At 42.7% G+C, this 23906-nt stretch overlaps 1 protein-coding gene across 2 annotated transcripts in view; it reads left to right on the top strand.

Annotated features, from left to right (window-relative positions):
* Positions 1 to 23906, top strand: part of LOC135899856 (solute carrier family 12 member 9) — a 39551-nt gene that overhangs the window by 3862 nt on the left and 11783 nt on the right. For both annotated transcript variants that reach the window (XM_065429246.1, XM_065429248.2), the window contains exons 3-10: positions 3691 to 3825; positions 5896 to 6189; positions 7322 to 7429; positions 11423 to 11534; positions 15525 to 15682; positions 15834 to 15916; positions 18776 to 18900; positions 19934 to 20126. In XM_065429246.1, the coding sequence (XP_065285318.1) occupies positions 3691 to 3825; positions 5896 to 6189; positions 7322 to 7429; positions 11423 to 11534; positions 15525 to 15682; positions 15834 to 15916; positions 18776 to 18900; positions 19934 to 20126 (1208 nt within the window). The remainder of the gene's footprint in view (positions 1 to 3690; positions 3826 to 5895; positions 6190 to 7321; positions 7430 to 11422; positions 11535 to 15524; positions 15683 to 15833; positions 15917 to 18775; positions 18901 to 19933; positions 20127 to 23906) is intronic.

Below are 23906 nucleotides of genomic sequence, written 5' to 3' on the forward strand. Positions count from 1 at the left end.
CTAAATAGCAGCATTATAAATAAATTGCAAAAGATATTTCTGGAAGAGATCTGCATTCTCTGCAGCATACTTTATGGTGTTGGCACCTGTTGTGGTTCAAGCGTTGGAGAGACATTGTGAAAGATATGCTGCGAACCTTCATTGAGAAAGTAAGGTTAGCACCAGTGTTGCCAACTCAAAAATAAAAAAACCCACCACAAGAACCCCCAAAACCCACTAAAAATTGCTAAATTCAATATTTGCTTCAAGAAGTCCATTCTCACACATTTTATTCTTTTATTCAATCTGTAAGCAATATCGGTAATAAATTTAAAAAAAGAAAGCATTTCTTTTCTTTCAGACTGGAGACTACCGACTACAAGTATACTTTCATTCGCAGGAGTGTCCCGCCTGCATTCTGTAGGTTTCAAATAAATTTCAAAAGGCTTGTTCCTTAGCTGACGAGGCAGAAATCGTTTGGTTATTGGCTAGAAACTGTGGACACAACTTTATTTAAAGCACTTCTTTCTTTCCTTACTAGAAGCTGCTCACTGACTACAGGCTCTTTCATTCACAGAAATATGTCATCTGCTGCGTCTCAGTTTGTCGATTACATAGCGGGCTCTCTGTTGACTCGTACTGCTGGTTCCTGGTGGGCTTCCAGTGCTGCTACCGACATACGCCTCCATCATGCCAATATTTTGCATTACATTTGCGGGCAGTTCGTAGCTTGAGCAGCATTTGCTCAGCTTTCACAGTCCGACTTGAACAATTAACATGGCATTCGGCATCTCGGCTGACATTTTGTGCCTCTGTTTACATTCCATAATGTTCAATTGACTGGACACGTGTTCTACATCTGCATTCAAGCAGAGCTGCACCAGCATAGATATATCAAGGTCGACCAGCTCGAAGAAGGGAATTTTGTCGGAAGCATCCCCGTACTTGTTGACTTCCTCCCAGAATGCAGCTGTGCTCCCATGGCTGCTCCAGCTGACGAGAGTGAGCTTTTCCCATTACAGTTCAATGGCAGCTATTATTTCTTGCTGCAGATTCAGAAATTCCGTTAGAGGCACCAACGAGTACTTAACTTCATGCATAGCATTCAAAACTGAAAGCATTGGAATTTGTCTCAGTACTCAGATGTCAGGTAATCTCTGCTGGAGCTGTTTCAGCAGAAGAAACTGAAATCTGACACATCACTCTTTAAATATGTGTTTGGGTTCTTTCTAAAGAACAACTCTTCTCAGTTATTGTAGTATTTCTTTCTCTTTTCTCATAGAAAAGAGTGTAATTTTAAAAACTTCAGCTCTTCAGAAATAAAAGAAAGTTGTATCCATCCATCCATCCATCCATTCAGAAATAAAAATGTAGAACCAACCAAAACTTCTGCAAAAAAAAAAAAAAAGCTAACAAGACTTAAAAACCGCTGAAAATTCTGCCTGCCGCAACACAACAATTTCGCCTGCTAAACACTGTAAAAGCCCGCTAAATTTAGTGGGAAAACCGCTAATTTGGCAACACTAGTTAGTACGCACTATATTTATGCATGCAGTAGCAGGCGTTGTTATTTTTACTGAAGCTATTGTGCTGGGAAGTATCGGAATGCTGCAAAAGAACTGCTTGTTGGCCTAGTTTGTGCTTGCTAAAAGACATGTTTTTGCCTCAAGTTAAAACACACATGAAAGGAAGACACATAGAAGACAACACAGGGGGCCCAACAAATTTACAATGTATTACTGGGCTGTGACCCAGTAATATCTATACACATACACGCATGCCAGGCTATTCACAAACCTATGTTATCCAGCGGTCGAACAATATCGTTTACGATTTGTAGAGCAAGACAGATATATCGCTAATGCAACTTGAACCTTTCCTATATAATAAGCTTCCATTAGCTCATGTGCTGTTTGACTTCTGCTTCTACCAAGCATCTTAGTCTCATAAAAACGTGGTTCGCCTGTGTTTTCTTCTATGTGTCTTCCTTTTGTGTGTGTTTCAACTTGTGGCAAAAAACATGTCTTTTATCACAATGCTGATTGCGTTTGTGAGAAAGCTTTCTCCTCTTTTCCTCTTCCATTGTGTGATACATGGACAATTTATCTTACCTGCCGATAAAACTGAAGTATTGTCTTTGTGCGTGAACGCAGTTGCCTGACTGCTTCACGTGGCCGCGAGCATCATGTGGCTTACTTCAAGATAAGCTGCGATTAAAGCGGGACATCTGTCATGTGTAACATGGCTTGTAGTTTTCTTGTCCATTGCATTTATGTGAAATAGAGGGTAATCGAAAAGTAACGGAAAGAGAAATAAATTAATTTTGAAAAGCATATAGACAGTAACAAATGTGGTTTTCATAGAAATTCACAGTATACACAGGGGATTTTTTAAATAAGGGAAAGTCTTACAGCTAAAGTAGTTACATTCTTTAACCAAATGTTGTCATTGTTATGACACAACTGAAGCGACACTTGTCAGTTATGAATCGAACTGCTCTGACTATGAGATATATTTAATTGAAGAGAAAAAGATACTATGTTTCTTTTTATATTTCTGTGAAAACTGCATCATACGGCTGTTAACGGTTTTTCAAACATTTAAATTTTTACTTCTATTACTTTTGGATCGCTCTGTATGTCACATTATCTCAGGCGATTCAGGGTACATATAATTCTGTAGGGTTGTGTTTTATAAGTGATGTCTGAAACATAAAAAATATCAGTAAAAGGGCAGTAAATCCTTTACAACTGTCACATATAAAAAAAAAATTGTGTATAAGGCGAAGACACTGTCTAGATTTTCACACTGCTATTTAGAGTAATCCACCTATCAGTACTTTATGAATACTGCTAGGCTACTTTTGAAATTTATGTGAGAAGGTGCCTAGCACAGGAGCGATAACTCATGAAGGTTGCAGGTCAGAATAGAGCCTTATCTTTTGAGTTGCCCCATACTGGAAGCGCACGCTTTCAATGGGACGTGTTGTATTTCATGAGTTGATAAGATGATAGCAAGGGCAGGTAGTTTTCTTTAGTCTCCTGAAACCTTTCCGAACTGGACAATGGGCTTGCCTGCCCTAGGAATCTGCCAGTGCTGATACAACTTGTGTCCCACTTTGTGCTTGCAAATAGGTCTGATTGACCACTACATACACTGACCCACATTGTATCTTTTCTGTGGCACTGGCCAGCAATTTCCGATCAATGATATGCACAAGAATGCTGCGATGCAGTTTTTTTACTTTCTTCCCTTGTTTAGTCTATATATTATACACTTCTTATAGATTTCTGGTAGACGTCTGAGTACCTCTTACAAACTTCTTTAGTATAATTATTGACTACATGTAGGCTTTTTTTAGTTGAGAGAAGACTTTAGTTTGCGGCCAAGTTCTACTTTCTTGTTCAAATACATGCATAAGGCAGAAATGCTTTCACTAGAACACTGTTGAGCCAATTTCAATGGAATCTCTTGCATTTGATAGAGGAAGCCTAATTGTACTGAAAACATGAAGCCAAATTTTGATTGGGGCCTAAAAGTTTTAAAGAATTGTCAAAAATTGGTAAAAGGAAATGATTCTCAAAGTTTACAGGTTCATAACTCTGCACCAAGAGCAGATATCACAGTCTTGTAAACTGCATCCTTTAGAGAGTCTCGAGTAACGTGTTTCAGTTTGTGGTGGACGAAAAATTCTTGACTCAGTTGCCTCAGTCATGATCAGCAGAGCCCTAGGACCTGAATTTGGTGGCAGCATTGGCACCTTGTTCTTCATTGCAAACATCTTCTCCAGTGCCCTGTATATCACAGGATGCGTAGAGGGCTTGGTCAACAACTTCGGCCCATCTGGTAAGTGCTTTTGTGCATTTTTCTCAATCTGTAATAGTGCTTTTTCTTCTACAATTTGTTTCAGCTGTGCATGCCCATACGGTTGCTGGGAAACTGCAATACTTGCATGTGTTAGCTTGTCATGCAAGCATCTGTTTGAACACAAGCAGTGGCTGTCTTTGACTTGGATGCATGATTTACCTGCCGGAAAAATCTGAAAAACCATAATATGTTTAATCAGTTGCTTGAACTGCATTTTTAATTACAGGAATAAAGCAATCAAGATAACAGAAAGAAAAGTGCAGTGAACATGGAGTTGCACATTGTAGACACATACAGCGTGTTCCACCAGTTAAAGAACATTTTACACATAAATAATCAACTCAATGTTGTTTAGCCACCTGAAGAAGCTTCCACTATTACATGTATTTTTGTTAATAAAGTGACAGTTATAGATGGCACCCTAATCAACATAGGATTGTCTATAGTAGTTTCTTAAAAGAGAATCACGAGGCATAGCTGTCACAACTTCAAGGAAGTCTTTTGCTTGCTTAAAATGCTGGCTTTGCTTTTGTTGCACATAAACTAAACGAGCTTTCCAGTTGAATCAACCTCATGGTGTGTTAATTTTGGTGTGGGTGTTAAATTTGGGGCAGCCTGACATCTAGCTTGGACCAGGTGGGGCAACAAACCTGTGATAAGCCATGGATGTTTATACCAGGGGATTTTTCATAGAAGCAGACTCATTAAAAATTTCGCTTGGGAGACATCGCAAGCTGTCACATCATCTGAATTACTTGGAGGTGGACATTATTTGCATAAAGAATTGTAGTGTAGTCTTAGCTACTTAACGAACCCCCTCTAGTTAACCCTTTATTTATTCATTTCGGGGCAGATGTTATATTTGCAGTATTGAAGCTGAGCACCACTAAGTTACATACATTTATCAGAGATATCGTACTTAGCACCAGCTCTGAGGATTACATCCTCAAATTCTGTGGCAAAATCATGATGGTGCAGTTCTGATAAACGTTAACTGGAGCATCAGTGCATCTTGCCACAGAGGCAACACTACACTGACAGAACAAATAGCCAAGCAACACAACCTCAACAAGGTGTTTGAGATTTTCTTGGTCATTGCAGCATTGTTTTTATGAACTTATAGTGTGTGGAACTTCACACACGAGCAGAAGAAAATGACTTCACTACGATCCGTATAACAGAGGCCTCAGGTGGGACCAGTGAAGACGCAAAAATGTGCAAAGTCTTCTTTTTTTTAATTGTGCACCTACTCCTCCACCATTTCTTTCAGTGTTTTCTCACCAGATTCAGTTATCTTTGCCTCTGAACGTATGTTTGTGTTTGAATGCGTGAACGCATGATACACCTTGTGACTTGAACTAGCAGATGTGGGTGGGGCCTTCTTTTTGTACTCCCATCTGCTTTGCCTGTGCTGTAAACAAAGAACAGCATTCGAGGCCGTTTCGTGCTGTTTGTGCATGTTAAGTGAGTACTGTAGTGTCATACGAAGAAGCAGATAATGAAGCCAGAGTAATCATAGGGTAAGTCAATTGTTATGCTCGATCAAAATTTAGAAATAACGACATAAAGGGAAATAAACGAGGACGATAAGATAACTTGCTACAGGTGAGGACACTTCACCTGGGTCCCCATCTATCTTCATGGTCTGTTACTTTGTATATCTGGCTAAAAAAATTAAAAAGATACAAACAAATTGGTGGTGCATCTATCTTTGATTATTATGATGATTATTATGTAGAATGGAACATACCCTGTGTCACATACCCAGCGACCCAATTTGGCATCAAAGAGGTTCATTGAAAACCGGCACATACATACCCAATGGCACATCCCAGTGGCCTGAGTTGGCGGGAAAAGAGAATGGCTATCCTTGGACAAAAAATACTAGAAATTGCCTGAAGCATCCTAAACGTGTTAATTGCATTAAAGTCAAGCTCCTTGGGCCCCCTTGTTTTTTGTGCTCTCTGTGGCATTAGAATCACAGAACACAGTGGAAGGACCCTGAAGGGCCTTCAAAGCACTAGTATTGTGCTTTGCTTTCGCTTTCAGGCGGGGTGGCACGCCTTCTGCCCGAGGGCTTCTGGTACAACCTGCTGTACGGCACGGGCGTCAACTTCGTCAATCTCATTGTGTGCCTGGTGGGCGCGACCATGTTTGCCAAGACGACGGTGGTCATCTTTGGCGTGGTCATCGTGTCGGCCCTGTCGGTGGTGGTGAGCTTCCTGGCGCAGCCCGCTTTCGACGTCCTGCTGCCCCAGGAGAACCAGCACATGCGTGAACTCAACATCACTCATGCCCCGTACACTGGGTTCAGCTGGGTCACCTTCACTAACAACATCTGGTGTGAGTCGTGCTCCCTGTTTTTGTGAAGTATAGGTGGAAAGTCCCAAGGGCACAAATGCTCAGTCTTTAGCAGTAGTTCTTGTGTCGTGAAACTTCGTGGCATCTGAACAGATTTCCATGGCTTGCATAGCCCTCTCCATTTTATGATATACACTGGATTCTTTTTAAATGGAACCTCAAGGGACCAAGGAAATTGGTTCCGTTTATCAGGAGTTCCATTTACTGAGAGACAAAGCTGAATACAGTTGCATGAATACAAAACCAAGCAACCAAGAGAATGGTGTTCCATTTAAGAGGCAGTTTCGTTTAAGCGATTTTCATTTATCGAGATTCCACTGTACTTCCAATGTCTTTGTCTGGTGGAAGAAACTGCATGCAGCTGTGACTGTGCTCTCATCTCCACCATCTAAATTGATTAGTTAGGTGGTTTGTTTACATATTTATTTATGCAGCATACCACATGCCCTTGTATGACTGAAAAGAGCAGGGCCAGTAACTGTGTTAAGAACTGCCTAACTTTATTGACATGGTTCAGGACTCGCATTGTAATTACACAGAACACATAAGAAAATTGTTACACTGTGTTAAATCATAGGTCTACTTATTCCTTTCACGTGACAGTTTACTACTTGAAAAGCAATTGGTGAGAAATAATGCATTGCAGTATTATGTAGCTGTATGTGCGTGCAGTAAAATTGAGCAATGCAAATTGTGTTGAATGTTCCACAGTTGAGCTGTCCATTTTTCTTTTTTTGTTGGAACACATCTAATTCACCCTCCAGGTTACTGTATTATCTTTTATTTTTAGTTTGTATTTGTAATAAATTTCACATTTGGTTGCTAACCTCCGCTTTAGCATCGTTTTGACCTGTGCACAAGCGGTCCTGAGGCATTTATCATTGAGAACCATTGTTATGTGCTCATCAAGGCGTTAGCAATAAACCGTGGAACCGTGAGTTAAATTTCTACGCCTTGAAGGCCCTGCAAAATATGTTGGCCAGCTTGTAGTCATGGCGAATTTATGAAGGGCGGTTTGGCACTGTGAACCTTGGCAGACATGCTTTTGCTTTCATACCTGCTTGCTTAAGAGGGCATCCATGCACAGTGTCATCATTCACGTCTGTCTTTGCAGCTTCGTACACCATCGACTACACCACAAAGACCATGACCACCTTTCCCATTGTGTTTGGCGTGCTCTTCAGCGGTGTCACAGGCATCATGGCTGGCGCCAACATGTCTGGTAAGTTTCACTTATAGGGCCTCTGTTTGCCAATTTCTGTTATACATTGTGTTCTTAAGAAACGTTAGCAGGTGACAATCAGGGGCAATCAAGCATGAACACTTGTTCTGTGAGTAGTGCCTTTTGGCTGTACGCTTACACTGTTAGTTGTACCCTCCTCAGGTGGCTATGGATATCTTCTACAGAGCACAATGTCACGAGTTCAGTTCTCAGTCACAGTGGCTACATACTGTTCGAGAAGGACTGCAGAAATGCTCCTGGGCTTAGACTCAGGCATGCATTAAAGATCCCCAGGTAGTCAAAATTAATCCACACCCCCCAGTGCCATTGTCAGGGGGTGGCACCCACCCCACTCCTGAAGTCTGTGTGTTAGTGTGCGGCCTGCCCAGTCCTTTATTTCCTGCCTTGACCCTTCCTGACCTTGGTCAAGTGGGTCCCTCCCCCTGGAAAAAGTTTCTAGCTACGCCACTGAGATACCCCTACTAAGCCGTTTTTAGTAACCCATGCATTGTTTTAGGATGAGAAACTCATCTTGTAATTTTGTAATTTCATTTTCACTCTTAATTATGCCTAATCTATTCCTGCCACAGAAATATTGTTTGTTTTACTTTGGTTCTTGAACGTCGGTGCGCAAGTAAAACAATAAAGGAAATGCTTGTTCATGTTTGCGGGTCTTCAATTAAAGTAGCAGCTTGTGTTTATTACAAGTTCTAACCGTCTCTATTGGTTGGTGTCTTTGACGTAGCTGAGAAAGCTGTGATCACATGGCCTCGCATCCTGATGCACACAGACTATTGGAGGCATCTAGTTGATAGCACTACTTGCAGTTGCCAAGGAGAGATTCAATTGACAGACTTCTGTACCCAAAAGCTAAAAGGAAGCATTGGAATAATTTTGATTATTGGGTTCTTTAAAAGGACACTAAGGATGTAAATTAGGGCCAAAAGAACCTGAAAATAAAGTTGAGTGTATATTTTCCTCGATTTAGATGAGCTGCAAACACTGGGAGCATTCACATCTTCCAGATCCTGTGCAGTCGTCATGTCACCACAGCGCAGGAAGCCTGTGCTGGCACGACAGTCTTGGAGACCATCCTCTGCTGTCGTTAGCGAGGGGGGGGGGGGGGGGGGGGAGTTAGCACAGAGGGAGCACCACATAGCAAATAGTGCTGGTGGAAGGCTGTGAAGAGCAGCGTCAGAGTATTCCCACAGGAATACCCGGTAAAGGTGACCAGGCTGCAGTTTCTTTCAAATTAAGCTTAACTGACTTTTACCAGCAGTGGTTAACTACTTTTTCAAAGACCATTGCTAGGACGACGCACTGTAAACATTCACCGTAACAAAAGTCACAGGGACAGAAAATTAAGTTCAATATAGGTGTTATATGGCACTAAAAGTGGAGAGGCCCTGAAATGACTACATTAACACCATAAGTGAACACTAACAGCGTGGGAATTGTAAAATGCATACTGAAACAATGCTGTGCTCGGTAGAGGGCACATGACAGCAACAACTTTCTACAGACAGTCATGAGCAGCTGCTGTGTCTGTCAGTTATGATTGCACAATGCAGTCGGGCTCGTGAAGCTGTTGTCATGGGCCAGATCGGTTCTTGCAGCACTTTTTTGCCTCTCAAGGTTAATACAAACAATGAACTCGACCAGCATGTATGCAGCACCAAGTGTTCCTGTGCAGATTTCCTGCTTCACTCTATGAAATGAGTGGTGTCTGGTGCCACTCCACTTCCAGTAACGTGGTCTAAATGCATGCTTTGCAGTCAGGACCACCAAAAACTTTTAACATTGCGATAGCTTAGGTAAAAGGTTTTTGTTACATAGAGAGGATTTACTGTATCAGGGTTGCCAAATACTGTGTCACTGGGAGCTGGTTCCACATCCACAATATAGCAGAGTCACACTTTATGTAATTTCTTTCAATTATGAAACCTTAATTCTCAGTAACAGTGGCATAATTGTTGCATTAGAGCTGTAATTTATATGTCTGGCATGGCCTGAGTTGTCCTTAGTCTCTCAAAGTGTGTCACTTTGGGTTACAGTCAGATGTAACCAGAGTACAGGAGGATTTAGTCTTCCAAAAAAGATTGTGTGGTTAAATGTCCCGAAACAACACAGTGGTCTGTAAGGGACGACGTAGTGGAGGGCTGCTCCAGAATAGTTTTGTACCACCTGGGCTTTGTTACTGTGCACTTAAAGGGACCCTGAAATGATTTTGACGATTTTGTATAAATATACTCATTTGTTAAATAGGTCCTTCTGATCATTAATTGACGTATATAAGTGCTCCACGTAAAGCATGTAATTTATTATAAGGTTTTAAAAATGTACATCGCTGCCAATCGCAGCACACCACTCGGCTGAATTTCCAGCCGCTCCTCCGCTCCTAGCCATATTATGTAAATTGCCGTATTGATGCTAGTAGGGCGAGCTATCCGATTGGCTACTCAGGGTGCATCATCAATAATTTTTCCAACATTATAGTGAGCAAATGTTGGCAATAGTTGGAATGTTAGTTAATTTGTTTCTATAGAAGGAAAGTAACAGAAAGAGATTGCACAAGAGAAATTTCTCACTAGGCTTAAGCACTTCTGGCACATGGCTAGCGTTGTCTGCTTGTGTTACAACATGGTCCATTTGATGAGAGCTTTGGGGTCAGTGTCGGTATCAGTGTTTTCACGAGCACCATGATTTGCCTTTGTTGCGCAAACGTGAATGGTCTGCACGGTGCAGCCACCTGGTGGCACAGAGCTCAACCAAACGCAGTAGCAATAACAAAGTGTGTTCTTCTTTGCTGCTGGCATAAATATTCTTGCAGGTGTGTAATCATTAACACATTGTTTTTGTAAATGTTGAAAATGTTTTACACTTGGTTAGAGCAATATTAGCGCTTTGTTTGGCTGGTTAAGCTTTGTGCAAACAGGTGGCTGGACCATGCAGACCGATCAGGCTGCTCACGTACGTCTACGCTAAAGTTCCTTCATCAGCTTCAGTTTATTTCTCCAACCATCCATCGAAGCGCCCAGCTCGTCTGTGGTTACCGGAATACCAGACATGTTTGGCGCTGCAACAGAATGCCCGCAATGCGCGCTGCTTCAATAGCTCTCACTTGGGGTTGACTGTCAAGCAGCTGGTGGAGAGGTTGGAGAGGCTTCGCGCGCTTGCTCCTAGAGAATTGGAAGTAGATGACATGATATGTCATCATGACTCAAAGCCCCGATCTTCAAAGCCCCGATCTGAGCTTAGCCCCGATCACTTGGCTAACGAGTTGAGGAGAAAATGCATGACTATGGAGGAAGGTAACTTGTAATCCGTAGCTCCCTTAATTGTTGTGCGAATGATGAACGTTAGCTGTACCCTACACATCTACAAAATTTGTCCGAACCATTTCAGGGGCCCTTTAAATGTAAGCACAGAAGCACTTTTGAAAGGATAATTTCTTCTTTGATTTTCTTTATCTATATCTGTTGGCTTTGGGTAGTTGTTACTAAAGCCCTCGGCTACCTTCTTTCTTCTTGCTACCGCGCCATGGTGGCCCAGTGGCTATGGCGTTGTGCTACTAAGCACTAGACTGCGGTATAAAGTCCTAGCCACAGCAGCTGCATTTTGGTGGGGGCTAAATGCAAAAAAATCCATGTACTGTGCATTAGATGCACGTTAAAAACTCCAGGCGGTCAAAATTAATCCGGAGTCCCTCACTTATGCATGCCTCACAATCTGATTGTGGTTTTGGTACGTTAAGCCCCAGAATTTAATATTTAATTTTAATGTCTTCTTGCTCATACATTACACTAAGTACCTTACACTAATCTCAGATGTTGTACAAGTTATACTTGAAAAACTTGAAAGTTCGCTTCATCCTTATACATTGTGCATTGCATGTAATGGTCAGCATACTTGCACACACAAAAGGTTGACAGTTGACGAGTTAGGTAGAGAAGCAGTTTCTGTGTTGATGTTGGCTGGTGGCATGCTGTGCAGGGGAGCTGAAGGACCCAGCTAAGGCCATTCCCAGGGGCACCCTGTCTGCTGTTGGCTTCACCTTTGTCACATACGTTGTCCTCATGTTCCTGACAGCCGGCACTTGCTCCAGGTTGGTCGGCGTCCCTAACGCTGTTGCAAGTTCACTTCACTGCATTGATCACGACCGCATACTGTATTGCCTCTCGCTTGATGTGCCCTAGTGCTGGGGTAGTTTCTGTGATGCAGGGACCTGAAGCAATAGGGACCTTTCTGGATGCCTTTAATATGCCTATTGTTTTCAAGCTCCTCTTTCACTGACATGGCCTCTTAGTTGTGGTAGCTCAGAGGCTTCTGAGCACGATGTTATGTGTTTGATATCTGTCCACAGTGGCACTGTTTTGGTGGGGGAGCATTGCAGAGATGCTCTCATACTATTGCTTTCAGCATGAGCCGCAACATGCGAGCCATGGTCAGAGTAATATCTGGTTTGAACTGCTGGTTCTAACATGTGACGCTCTCTAGAAAAATGGTGGAGAGAGTTTTACCATTGCGTATGCCCCCATGCTTTCCGTCGTCTGCTTTAATTGAGGAAAACTGTGAATTGGGTCAGTTAGTGTTGACTGATAATTACTGCAGCATAAACGGGCGAAGGCGAAGGTTCGGTGCATAATCCTGTCATTCTGTGTCTCCCCTTCATCTCTGCTGTTTGTGCTGTAGTATGTAATTATGCTTCATTGCGGGCCAATAATACACTGCCCCCCCAAGCAGCGCAATGCCCTCAACTCTTAGCACAATGTGCTTCGCCATGGCACACCGCAGCCTTTGCTTTGTAATTACACTCTCGTTTTTTTGCTATCTCTCTCTCTCTATTTATTTCTTATGATGTAGCAATAGCTGCTTGGGGGTCCTATTGTCTTATCACTCCGTCAAGAAAGCAAATGACTGAAAGGGGGAGTACGAGCATTGCTTGAATGGCAAAGCCCTCTCCACTTTTTTCTCGAGAGCGTCACATTTCGGCGCCACCAGCATTACCAGGAGAGCACTCCAGTCACAGCTCACGTGCTTCAGCCCACATTGAAAGTGACAGTATCATAATTTTGATGCATTTAAGGAACTGCGATGGTTAAAATTAGTCTACGGGCCCACACTATGGGGTCCCTTGTAGCCCCCGTTCTGCCTTGGGATGTTAAATTCCTTTAGTCTGTCAGTGAGTGATCCCTGAATCCTTACTCCATTGCTTCGTCTTTTGAGAAGGAAATTTCATTAAATGTGTGCTAAAGGTCTGCAAACGGAGCCGCATGCAGGTGCAGTCAATTCTCAGCAACTTATTTAGCGCGTGTTAACTGGTTCATTTCAGCTGTATAATCGGCGACAACCTGAGAAAGCAGTGGCAAACACGGCTGTCCAAATGAGAGAATTTGTATAGATGTGCCAACAAGCTACATTCACTCATTTCCATGACATCATGGCAGAGGCAAAATTATCTCAATGTCGGCGTCTGTCAAGAACTGTGTTTCGGAGTGCGGAGGCACGGAGGCGCAGCTGCATTGTGGTTTTGTGGGTGGAGCCCTTTACTAAATTCATTGGTTTTCACTGTGTGCAGTGATATTTCAGTTACTGGTTCCATAACCATACCTGCTACCTCACCCAAATTTTTCATAATGTTTACAAATTTGGGCTCGTCCTACGACTTTACAAATGTCAAGTTTTACACAAAGTGAATTCTTTTGGCGAAAAAGTTTCGCTTGATGGTTGCTGGCCCTACCATTGGAAGTCTTCTTCTGGTGGTAAAAGGGCAGCTGAGGGGTAGTAGCTTCAAGTGAGTTTATGGATACATGCTTCTGAAGCAGACAACATCGGCAACAGCACAGTCTAAGTCTCTGAAATGTCGCTGTGATCTAAAACAAATGTTCTGCTTGTCCCTCTGTGCTGTTACACATTTTATGCTGCTTGCGTGTTGCGTGTTTAGTGCAAGTTCTTAATATGGGGGGCGCGGGGCAAAACAAATGCAAGGTTTGCCCGCTAGGTAAGGCGGAAGGTAGGCATAGACCTTCCGACTAATTAATGCCTTTACCTCGCTGGAGCAGCAGAAGTAGCAGTTTACTACTAATAAAACCAAATACAACTAATAAGACAGAAAATGTTAAAACTATTTACAGCAAAATTTTAAGCACACTGCAGTGTATCAACTGTTTGCAAAATAGCAAATAAATAAATTAAATAAATACAGCACTCCAAAAAAAAAAACATTCTGTTACATAAGTTATACATTTAGAATATAAAATTTATAACATCACGATTGACATCGAACAACTTAAAACTCCATTAACAGTTGTTAAACATGTTGTGATCAGAGAATAGTATGTTTTGCATTGCATGTTTGAATTTGTAAATTGTTCTACAATTTATAGCTTCGTCAAAAATGTTAGGGCACGTATTGCATAAACACATAGTTTCATATTTGATAGTTTGCGTGCCATATTTTGCCCTTGGTTTCTTCATTACTATTGAAGTGCAACATAGGCTGTATCCTGTGTCTGTACTCGGGTAACGATTTGAAAATTATTTAATGTTGCTGGAGACGTCTTTAAGTAGTCATATGCAGGTCATTGTTTTGTAATAGTGTCTAATATTAGGAATGTTGTAGCGCATCACTAATATAGAAGATCCTGTGTATTGTTTTGAGGAGTTAAGCAACTAAACAGCTCGCCGTTGCAGTACTGCCAATTTTACTGTATCTGTTTGATTACCATTTCCCCATACTAATATGCAGTCGCTAAGAAGCGAGTGCACAAACAAAAAGTACAGTCGTCTGAGAAGCCTGACAGGCACAAAGCATCGGATCCATTGTAGCAAGCCAACAGATCGCGCAACCTTAGTGCGTACCTTATTTATGTGCTCTGTCCAGCTTAGGTTTTTATGAAATGTAACACATAGAAACCAATGCCTTGAGACATGATCAAGCTGCGATCCACAATAAAAAAAAGTTTTCCATTGTAATCTATTTGCTTATTCTTGGAATAAAAAACTGTAAACTTATTTTTTTTGTGTGTGTGTTTAAGTCAAGTTTATTTAGATATAGCCACTTGCTAAGTTCTCGTAACCAATTTGTTGCGGTAACTTCCAGTTCGTGAAAGTCTACTCCGGAAAAAAAGACATTAATGTCATCAATGTGATTTCATCTGTCAGTGGAACGTTTGTTTTGTCATTCATATAAATAATAAATAATAACGGCCCTAATATGGAGCTTTGTGGTACCCCATATTTAATTATGCACTTTTCAAAACTGTACCCTTCCAAGGAAGTATACTGAAATCTAAATTCAAGGTAGCTATGCATAAGTTCTAATGCTATGCCTCGAACGCCGTATACTTGGAGTTTCTCTAGTAGTATGCTATGTTTTGTGCTATCAAAGGCCTTGCAAAACTCTAGGAATATACCAATGGTAAAATATTTTTCTTCAATATTATTTGTAATTGTATCTCTGATTCTTAATAATGTCATTTTGGTTGATTTATTCTTCTGAAAACCATATTGCTTATTTGAGATAATGCCTTTATCCAGCAAAAAACAATTCACGCTTATATATAATACGTTCAGCCACTTTAGAAAATACCAGCAATACCGAAATCGGTCTATAACTGTTCAGTTCATTGTGTGTCCCACCCTCAGATATTACAGCGACACGAGCTATATTCATTTTTTCAGGAAAAATTTCGCTGGATAATGTGCTGTTGCATATGTATTCCAGCGGGCCATAGATTACGTGAGCAACTGCTTTAATAGGCTATTTAAAAAATATTGTTATAAAAGGAATGCTATTAGTAGAGTATGTATGTACATACCCCGTGAAAAAGGTGGATGCTCATGGCAAACTTTTAAAAAAATTCATAGTATCGCCCCCCTCCCCCCTTTTATGTACATACCCCGTGAAAAAGGTGGATGCTCATGGCAAACTTTTAAAAACATTCATAGTATCGCCCCCCTCCCTTCTCCCCTTGTTGTGTCGGTCACAGAATCTTTACGAAATTTTGAAAGTTCACAGGCTGGCAGGTATGCAAAACAGTTACTAACTGTGACTCTTTTTTCTTTTTTTCACAAAACCTTTTCCTGTGTGTAGGCTGTTGCTGCAAAACAATGTGCTGTACATGCAGTATATAGACCTGTGGCCACCTTTTGTGGCCATTGGCATCTTCTTTGCCACCCTGTCAGCATCCCTCAGCAACCTCATTGGTGCATCACGTGTTCTTGAGGCGCTCAGCAAAGACGAGCTTTTTGGTACGTCCTGCCAAACTTTCTTTTTCCCACTTGGTGGGATCCTGTTTTCAATAAGCTGTGCATAATAAGTACTTAACCGTGACTACAAGCGTGATCTCTTTAATTTAACTTTTTCCTGTTTCTGAGATGCTCAGTGTGTCTCTAAATGCAGGTCTTGTGCTGCGGCCAGTCAGCATCCTTGTTTACAAGAGCAATCCGTTGGCAGCAGTCTTCACTTCATGGTTTCTTGTGCAGGTCAGCTTCCTTCCCTCATTTTTGTTCACGTGGAGCGCAGGACTGTATTCGCAGCATTCTAATACAAGATCACTGGAGATTGCCGTACTTACTTGTGTACGGCCTGCCTTAGTGGTACAGTCGCTGACCGATAAATCGGACACCGATAATCAGAGCATGCTCGGTAATTCAGACAGCTTTGCAGCACCGCCAATGGCCCCATAGACTTAATGTGTAAAGACGACTGATATTTCGGACAGCTGCCAGCTCTACATTCGATTATCCGGACTTCGTCTGTGGCTGTGGCTAACGGCGACTCTGCCGACATTATCTCCTCTGGCAACCTCGGCAAGACCTCAAGTATGGCCACAGAGACTCGATACATCAAGTATGGCCTCAGAGATTACGTGTTTGACGGTAATGCCTGTGGCCTTGCCTTGGTTGCAGCACTATGCCTCAGAGGTTTAACTGCAAATGCGAATCTTGGAGGCTTTGCCTGAATTATAGGTTGCATCAACATGGCGATCATCACATCCTATTCCGGCAGCCCCGCACATGGCCTGCTCTCGCTGTTCTGTTCGTTGAGTTTGCCTTTCAGACATTGTTCCCCTACTCTGTGCTTTTTTGTTTAACTTGCGTCCCAGACAGTGCTCTGCTGGCTTCAAGAAGTCTTTCTCGTGAACTTATCGACAGACTGCGTCAAATGGCACCAGCGGTGCCCTCTCAGTTCCTGAATGAGTCTCGAGTTGCAGTATGAATGACTCGACAACTGAAGAGCCTGAACCTGCTGCCTACCACAATGTGCTCAAATGCGGACGTCATTGATAACCTGCTGCACTTCAGTGCGCTTATTTCTGCTGCCGTTACATTTTAAGACTTTGCAGACGTCGAAAGTGCGGTGTTGTGTGCTGAACTGAACTATGACGAAATATAATTGAGCAAGTTCTCGCACCGTCAAACAGTGACTCTAACTCGGGTGATGAGGATGTACCATGTGCTCCAGAGCCTTCACATGCGGACTCGAGCCTTTGCAGTCCTTGCATTGGTGTACAGCGACAGCACAAAACTGGCAGAAATACAGGAGTACTTGGTTGCATATAAGCGAAAGTGCAAGCAACAACGAATCAACCACTTATTCCTTGCACAGGGGCCTTAAAGCAAAAATAAAATGATCTTTTTTGGATACACTCATTTCTTTCTGACATTGAGTAGTTTGGACTTATTATCTACCCCGTGGAGTCTGAATTATCAGTCGTTGATTGTGATAAGCCTGCACACCCCACTTTTGAGGTCAGAAAAATTTGGAAAAAATGTTTGATCAAAGCGCCTTTGCATGAATGCGTTCATTAGAGCAGGCTATTCGTGGTGATGGCATTAGCAAAAGTGATGATTATTGAATGAAAATTTGCCTGTTGAGTTGACTCATCAGAGGTTACATATTTTCTGTGACACTTTTGGTACATTAGACAGCTTCAGGAGGTAACCATGAGTATTTGTGTAAGAACTGTACGCATTCGAGATCTCTGAGGGGGAAAAAATAACTTGGTCCTTTGTGTGTCGCACTATATTTCGTTATTATGGAATACGAACTCTTCCAGCCTTCCGCCCTTCTAAAAAAAATCTTGTGGCTTATGCAAGTAAATACGATGGTTGTGTACCTCTACCTGGGTAAAAATGTCATGACATTTTAAGTCCTCTTTTTTCATGGGGGTGGTTGAATACGTGTATATTTATCTTTACATAGGGCTCCTGAAACGATTATTGAACAATGTAAATTAAGATAATTCATTAGATAACGTTGTTCTAAGTTTCCTATTACACAACAGGGTGCGGACATGCTCCCTCACTTGAAATGTTGCTTGTCCTCTTGAGTGGTCATTTCAGGGCCATTCTTTTGGTCGGCACGTCGATGTTGACATGTTGCAAACAACTTTGGTAAGGCTGTTTCAAATGATAAGATGTGACAGTCTGTGAACAGTGGGAGCAGTTGTAGTCAAGAGGTTAATGAAAATTTTTCTGATCAAGTAGCATGTTGATGTCACTGACCAAGTCAAAGGGGAAACAACAAACAACATAGGGATGTTTCAGAGCCCTTTAGAATCAATTAGGCACACCTGTGTGAGCACATTTAGGGGAAAAAAAAAAAACGCAGGCGAGTACATTGCTGTGCATCTCTCTAATTGCTGAATAGTGGTCAGATAACAGTAAAATGTGCAGTTCTTACTTTGCATGTTGTAATCAGGTGCCACATAGAAATTTTATCCATGTTTTATTACTCTCTTATGACAGGTACTCCAGAAATTTGACAGTAGCATATGAGCCGAGTTTTTTTGTGGAGCTAGAGGTTTAGTTTCCGCTGCGTTCATCTTGGGTGCCATCTACCACCAACAACAACAAACATGATTTGAATTGAGCAAACTTTTATCACCATGGTGGTTCCCAGTTCCTCACATAACTACAGTACACGGACAGCACTGACTGCCAGGCTATCGCCCCCTGTAGCAACCACACAGTCACCACCATAATTGGTGACATGCTTCTAGTAAAGTTATTGGAAAAGTGAAATGTGCCAAAGCTTTAGCTGAAGGTGACTTCTTGTGTCCTTGGATTTTATAAGTCTTCATTCAAAACCTCTCCCTGTGCATAGCGATTCTGTAGTGCCTGTTTGTGCATGTTCACATGGGATGTGTAGAAATTAAGCAAAACGCTGTAGTTAACTATTGCAGGATTTGTTTAAAAGCACATCAGCTCCGTATTACTTTTGTGGTAGTCACAAGTAGGGAGAGCGAGAGTGCTGTATCATTCTAAACATATTGTTGCACACTGGTGTAGTGTAACAAGGCTGTCACCCTGACTGAGCTGTGTTGTTTCTCTCCATAGCTGATTCTATTCATAGGCAGCCTCAACACCATAGCCCAGGTGACATCGGTCTTCTTCTTGCTGTCGTACCTGTCAACGAATTTGGCCTGCCTCGCTCTCGACCTCGCATCGGCGCCCAACTTTCGGTTGGTCAACCGCTTTTTTTCATGTCATACTGTGGTGCACCTGACTGTCGTCTGAGTGATTGACCCTCATAAGACGTGTGCTTAGTTCTAGTATAAGTTCCAATCTTACACATGCAGGTTATGCCATCTTAAAGCTTTTTCTCTTTTCAACATTCCAGCTAGATATAAAATGCACTGTGTATGTCTTGTTTTATATTTTCTGGAATTTTTTTTACAGAAGTGCACAAAACCAATGAATGCATTAAAGAGCAAAATGTAGAGGGTGCAATTTAATTTGTTGCCAATAACAGCACATCCTACGAATTGCCTGTGATGTTTCCATACAAGCTATGCGGTATGTGATTTGAATCCAATGTAAAATGAATATCACTGGAACAGTGGCTATGCATGTACCACCGCCATATATTGAAATGCAAACAGGAAATAACTGATCAGAAAAGCTGTTGCTCGTAAATACATGAAAGTGCGACAGGTAATCACTTTATAGCCGGTTTCTTAGCTTGGAGTAGTCTCGGGTATATGAGTTGAAGTCTGAATTAAGCCACTGTTATTTTTGCAGATGAACCTGGAAATGAAACTGTGCATTGGAGTAGTTTCAGAATTGTTCATGGTTGAGTTTATGCTAGGATGATCATTCTTGTGGGGATACTTTCACTTTCGTGAGATATTGCAGGACTAGCGCTGGGCATTTCATTGTCTATAGGTCAATATGTTCCTGGCACTGTTAGAGAACAGCATTCTTGACACAGTGCCAAGAACACAGCTGCCTGTAGGTGCTGTAGGTTCTAGTCATACGAAATTTTCTGAAAATGAAAGTATCCCTGAAAGCGGAGATACGAGAATATGCCCCTGATGTTTGTACAGTGAGAGGTGCGATGGATGGGCAGGCAAAGGCCACCTATGCTGAATCAATGGCATACTGCTGCTGAGCATGTATTGGCAGTTGCCTCTGTAGTTAACAGGTTTTGGTATGATCTGCTAGCTCATGGCCAAGTGTTAAAAACAGGCCTGTCCTTATTGTGCTGTCGTGCAGGCCATCCTTCAAGTACTTCTCGTGGCACAGCTCGTTGCTGGGCCTGTTGGGCTGTGGCACAATGATGTTTGTGGTGAGCCCGCTGTACGCAGCCATTGCCATCATCATCTGCCTGGTGCTGGTCATTGTGCTGCATCTTCGTTCGCCACCTGTTCGCTGGGGCTCTATCAGTCAAGCACTGATCTTCCACCAGGTGAGGGACGGTGTCTTGGTGTACTGTGTGTGCTGTGCATACTTGTGTGCATCTTTGTGTTTATGTATGCTCTGTGTGTTTGTGCAGTAGACTTCTGTTAACTCGACTATGATTAATTTGATACCGACCAAAGGTTCCGGCCAGCGCCCATAGGTTTCTACGGGCCCACTCTTTCGCTACTTCATTTATAAAATTGGCCTTTGCTGGAGAATTTGAACTTGACCGGTCAGCATGCATGTGCCTGCCCATATGGCGGCCTTTCTTTCCCAAGAAAATGGGGTTAAATATCGCCTGCACAGTGCAATTGAATACAAAAGCAAAACCGCATTTGCAGCAAATGCTTCACTGCATATCATGGCTGTATTGCAGCAAAGCTGAGTTAGGAAACTGGCTGCCATTCTAAAAAATCAGGTGTTCGTTAGATTTCTACTTTGGTTAGGAGCTTTAAGTCATTCCTATGTTAGTTTTCTACTTGACCCATATATAAAGCAGGCGTCTGTTTTATTCAAGGGCATGTTAAAATCAGGCAAATACTGGCAAACGATTCAGCGTGGTATGTTTTGGCACTTTTTCAGCATGTTGTTTAATTCGACCCTCTGGATAATTCAGCCAATTTTGTCAGTCCTGTCAGCGTAGAGTTAATGGAAGTCGACTGTATTTGTGTGTGTTTATGTGATTGCATATGTGTTTGTGTGTGTACACATGTGTATACACATTCATATGTGTGCATGTGTGTATATGCACGGCATAGTTTTATAAAACACCAAATCATGACACAGCAGACATTGCACTTTCATGAGTGCAAGTGTATCTAGTGACATGTTTATTCTGCAAATAAAACAAGGGGCAACAAAAAGTAGATACAAATCCATATGAAATAGACATGTGCGTCATGGAAAAAAGAATTTGAAATTTGAACATGCTAGACCGCATACCTTTACTCTTATTACTACACAGAGATATCCTTGTGCTTGTCTCCTGGATGAATAAATGCTATGCTGACTTGTGCACATGCTTGGCCGCAGCTGTGGCCTCGTGGTGCAGTCTCCACTTTGGCTGCGAAAGGACGTGGGTGCAAAACCACGCTGCTTCTGTTTATGCATTGGCTATCCAAATGGGCGCATGCGTCTCCGAGCCTGACATACAGCTTTCGAAAGTTAGTGGTGAACTGTCTTGGGGAAAGCGCCCATGCCACGCAAACCCTGTTGAACCCTGTGGGTACAACAAAACCCCGTAAAAAAGTGGTGTGTGGATCAATTTCATGGTGGCAATTTCCCATGTGGTATACCAAAGCACATATGGGCAGATGCCTATAGGTTGGGGAGAAACATTACTTTCTAAGCATTGAGGTCCCCATAATGGTTGAGTATCTGGTTGGGAGCGTGCTTGTATGTACCTATTTTACTGATAGGTACTCAGCGGCGGCTATAGTCTGCGTCCCACAGTTACTGTGGAGGCTCTGAACCAAGGCTGTCTGTGGTTGGACGAGGGGGACCCAAAGACCGCAGCTAGAGATCTATAGCCATGGGCCCCCTTTTCAGATACGAACCCCCACATGTGAGTGAGCACCAGGCCAGCGGACATATCTACCCATTAGAAAAATCAATGGGTTTCCGGTGGCACCAGGATTCGAACTCGGCACCTCCCATATACGATGTGGATGCTCAACCACTAGGCCACTGCTGCAGTAAACTGTAGAGGAGAGTGACTTGCGTTTCTTAAAGGATCACTGATGCGGGTGGAACTCAAGCTGTGAGTGGGCAGTGACTCTGACAAGAGGACTTGTCTTTGTTAGGGCAATGTTGCGGCTCGAGGTGGCGTTTGGGCCAGGAATCCACCAAGTCCATTGGTGAATACATTCAGTAGTAGGAATGAAGGAAAAAGAGTTTATTTGGCATTAGTTACACGGCTCCAGTTACGAAAGCCCACTCCTTGCAGGAGCATGTTAAACCTCCAAGTTCACATTCGGACACGTTGGCCCCACTTCACAAAAGGTAACCGCATTTAATACCATCGTCTTCCCTAGGCCACTCAATAGGGAAGCTGATGAATGTATTTAGGCCAGTCACTATCGCCAAATCAGTCGCAATACCCCACCAATGATATGACATCGTTCCGTAGCACTTCACCTCTGACGGTATGAAAGTGGGTACAGGAAAGCAACCTAGGAATCCCAGGTCGAAGCTGTTCCCACAATAGCATTCGATGTTGGCCCTCTTTCATCATTAGTTCAGGCTGCCAGGTAGTGGTAGGGGCCTTTTGTGGGCCCGTCAACAGTCGGTGTCCATGCTGCATTGACTTCTGGATAGGCGTTGATGGATGGGGGGTGTTGCCTCGTATCAAACGTCTAATTAATGCTCTTCGCCATGTTGAGACATAATGGCAACAACCTCATTTTCTGGCAGCATTTTTGTAGCTGACCCTCCTCCCACTCCCAAGCAGGTGTGTAGAGCAGAGTGAAGGAAGTCGAAATGTTCTCTCCCTGTGGGTGAGTGAGAAGCAAATAAGTTGCAGAAACGTAGCTGACATTGCATGAATGCATTAGGTCATCATATGCAATCTCCATGTGTATAAATTTATATATACAGTAGAACCTCGTTCATACATAAAAAAAATGCACTAATCGAGAAAACACACAATCCTAAAACTCAAAGATTTCATAGACTCAGCTGTTGTTTACATATACGTAATGAGAAGCGCCGCGCAGATTGTTGCGGCCCGAGATGTGTTTTATTGTTTTCCTATTGCTTAGCATTTTAAGAGGGTGACAGGAAACCGAAACAAAAGAAATCGAGCTGATGGGTGCTGCCGGATGCCGCCGAAGTGAAACATGATGGTCACGTCGCGCCGCCTGCAGCAGGGAATGGCGGTGCGTTTGGATTATTGCCTGCTAAAAGCGTGGGCCGTACACTACCAATGGCACTACGCACCACATGCTGTAGAACAGATAGGGGAAGATGCTTGTCGCAGTAGCTCTGGCGGTGAGAGCTGCGAATGCGGCATGCGATGACCGGGGCGGAGATTTGCTGGCACCGTTGTTTTCACGTGAGACGGGCAACTGTATCTGTTCTTGATTGCGCGCGCCTCATGCCTTTCTTTGTTCACATGGGATCTAGCGGCCAGAAAATGTGTGCGATCACAATTTGCAGCAGGGAACATAGGCGAGTTTCAGTTATCGCCTAATAAGAGCGTGCGCTATGCTTCCGGCAGGACCATGCGCTGTGAAACAGATAGGCGAAGGTGCTTGTCGCAATAAGATTAGTGGTTTGTGAATGCCATGTGCGACGACCCCAGAAATTTGCTGCTACCGAAATGAGAAACTGAGTGCGCACCGGCGTTTTCATGCGAGACCTGCGGGCAAGTATTGCAGTGAAGCCACCGCAGCGCGCAGGTATATACTGTACCTGATCACGTGCACCTTGCGCATGCTCTTATTTGCATGCGATCTAGTGGCCAGGAAATGTATCATACGATCACAATTTGGCAACGTACTCAACATTGTTGTCAATAAATCATGTTTTCCGGGAACGTATGAACCGGTCAAAAATGAGCATAACTCTATTCGATAATTTTTTTTTTGTTGTTCTCGATTGTGAGCGTTGCCACAGGGAAAACGTGCGTAATGAGAACATATCAACGAGGTTCTACTGTATATATGTATATATGCAACAAGTTTACGTTTGCACCTCAAACAAAATACTGCAAGGCATGGTGGTAGAATAGGAGAGGTGGCGAAACGAGCGCTGCGAGTGCGTCTCCACTCCTCTCGAGTTTATTCCA

The sequence above is a fragment of the Dermacentor albipictus genome, chromosome 2 (genome assembly GCF_038994185.2).
Source record: "Dermacentor albipictus isolate Rhodes 1998 colony chromosome 2, USDA_Dalb.pri_finalv2, whole genome shotgun sequence".
Taxonomy (NCBI): Eukaryota; Metazoa; Arthropoda; class Arachnida; order Ixodida; family Ixodidae; genus Dermacentor; species Dermacentor albipictus.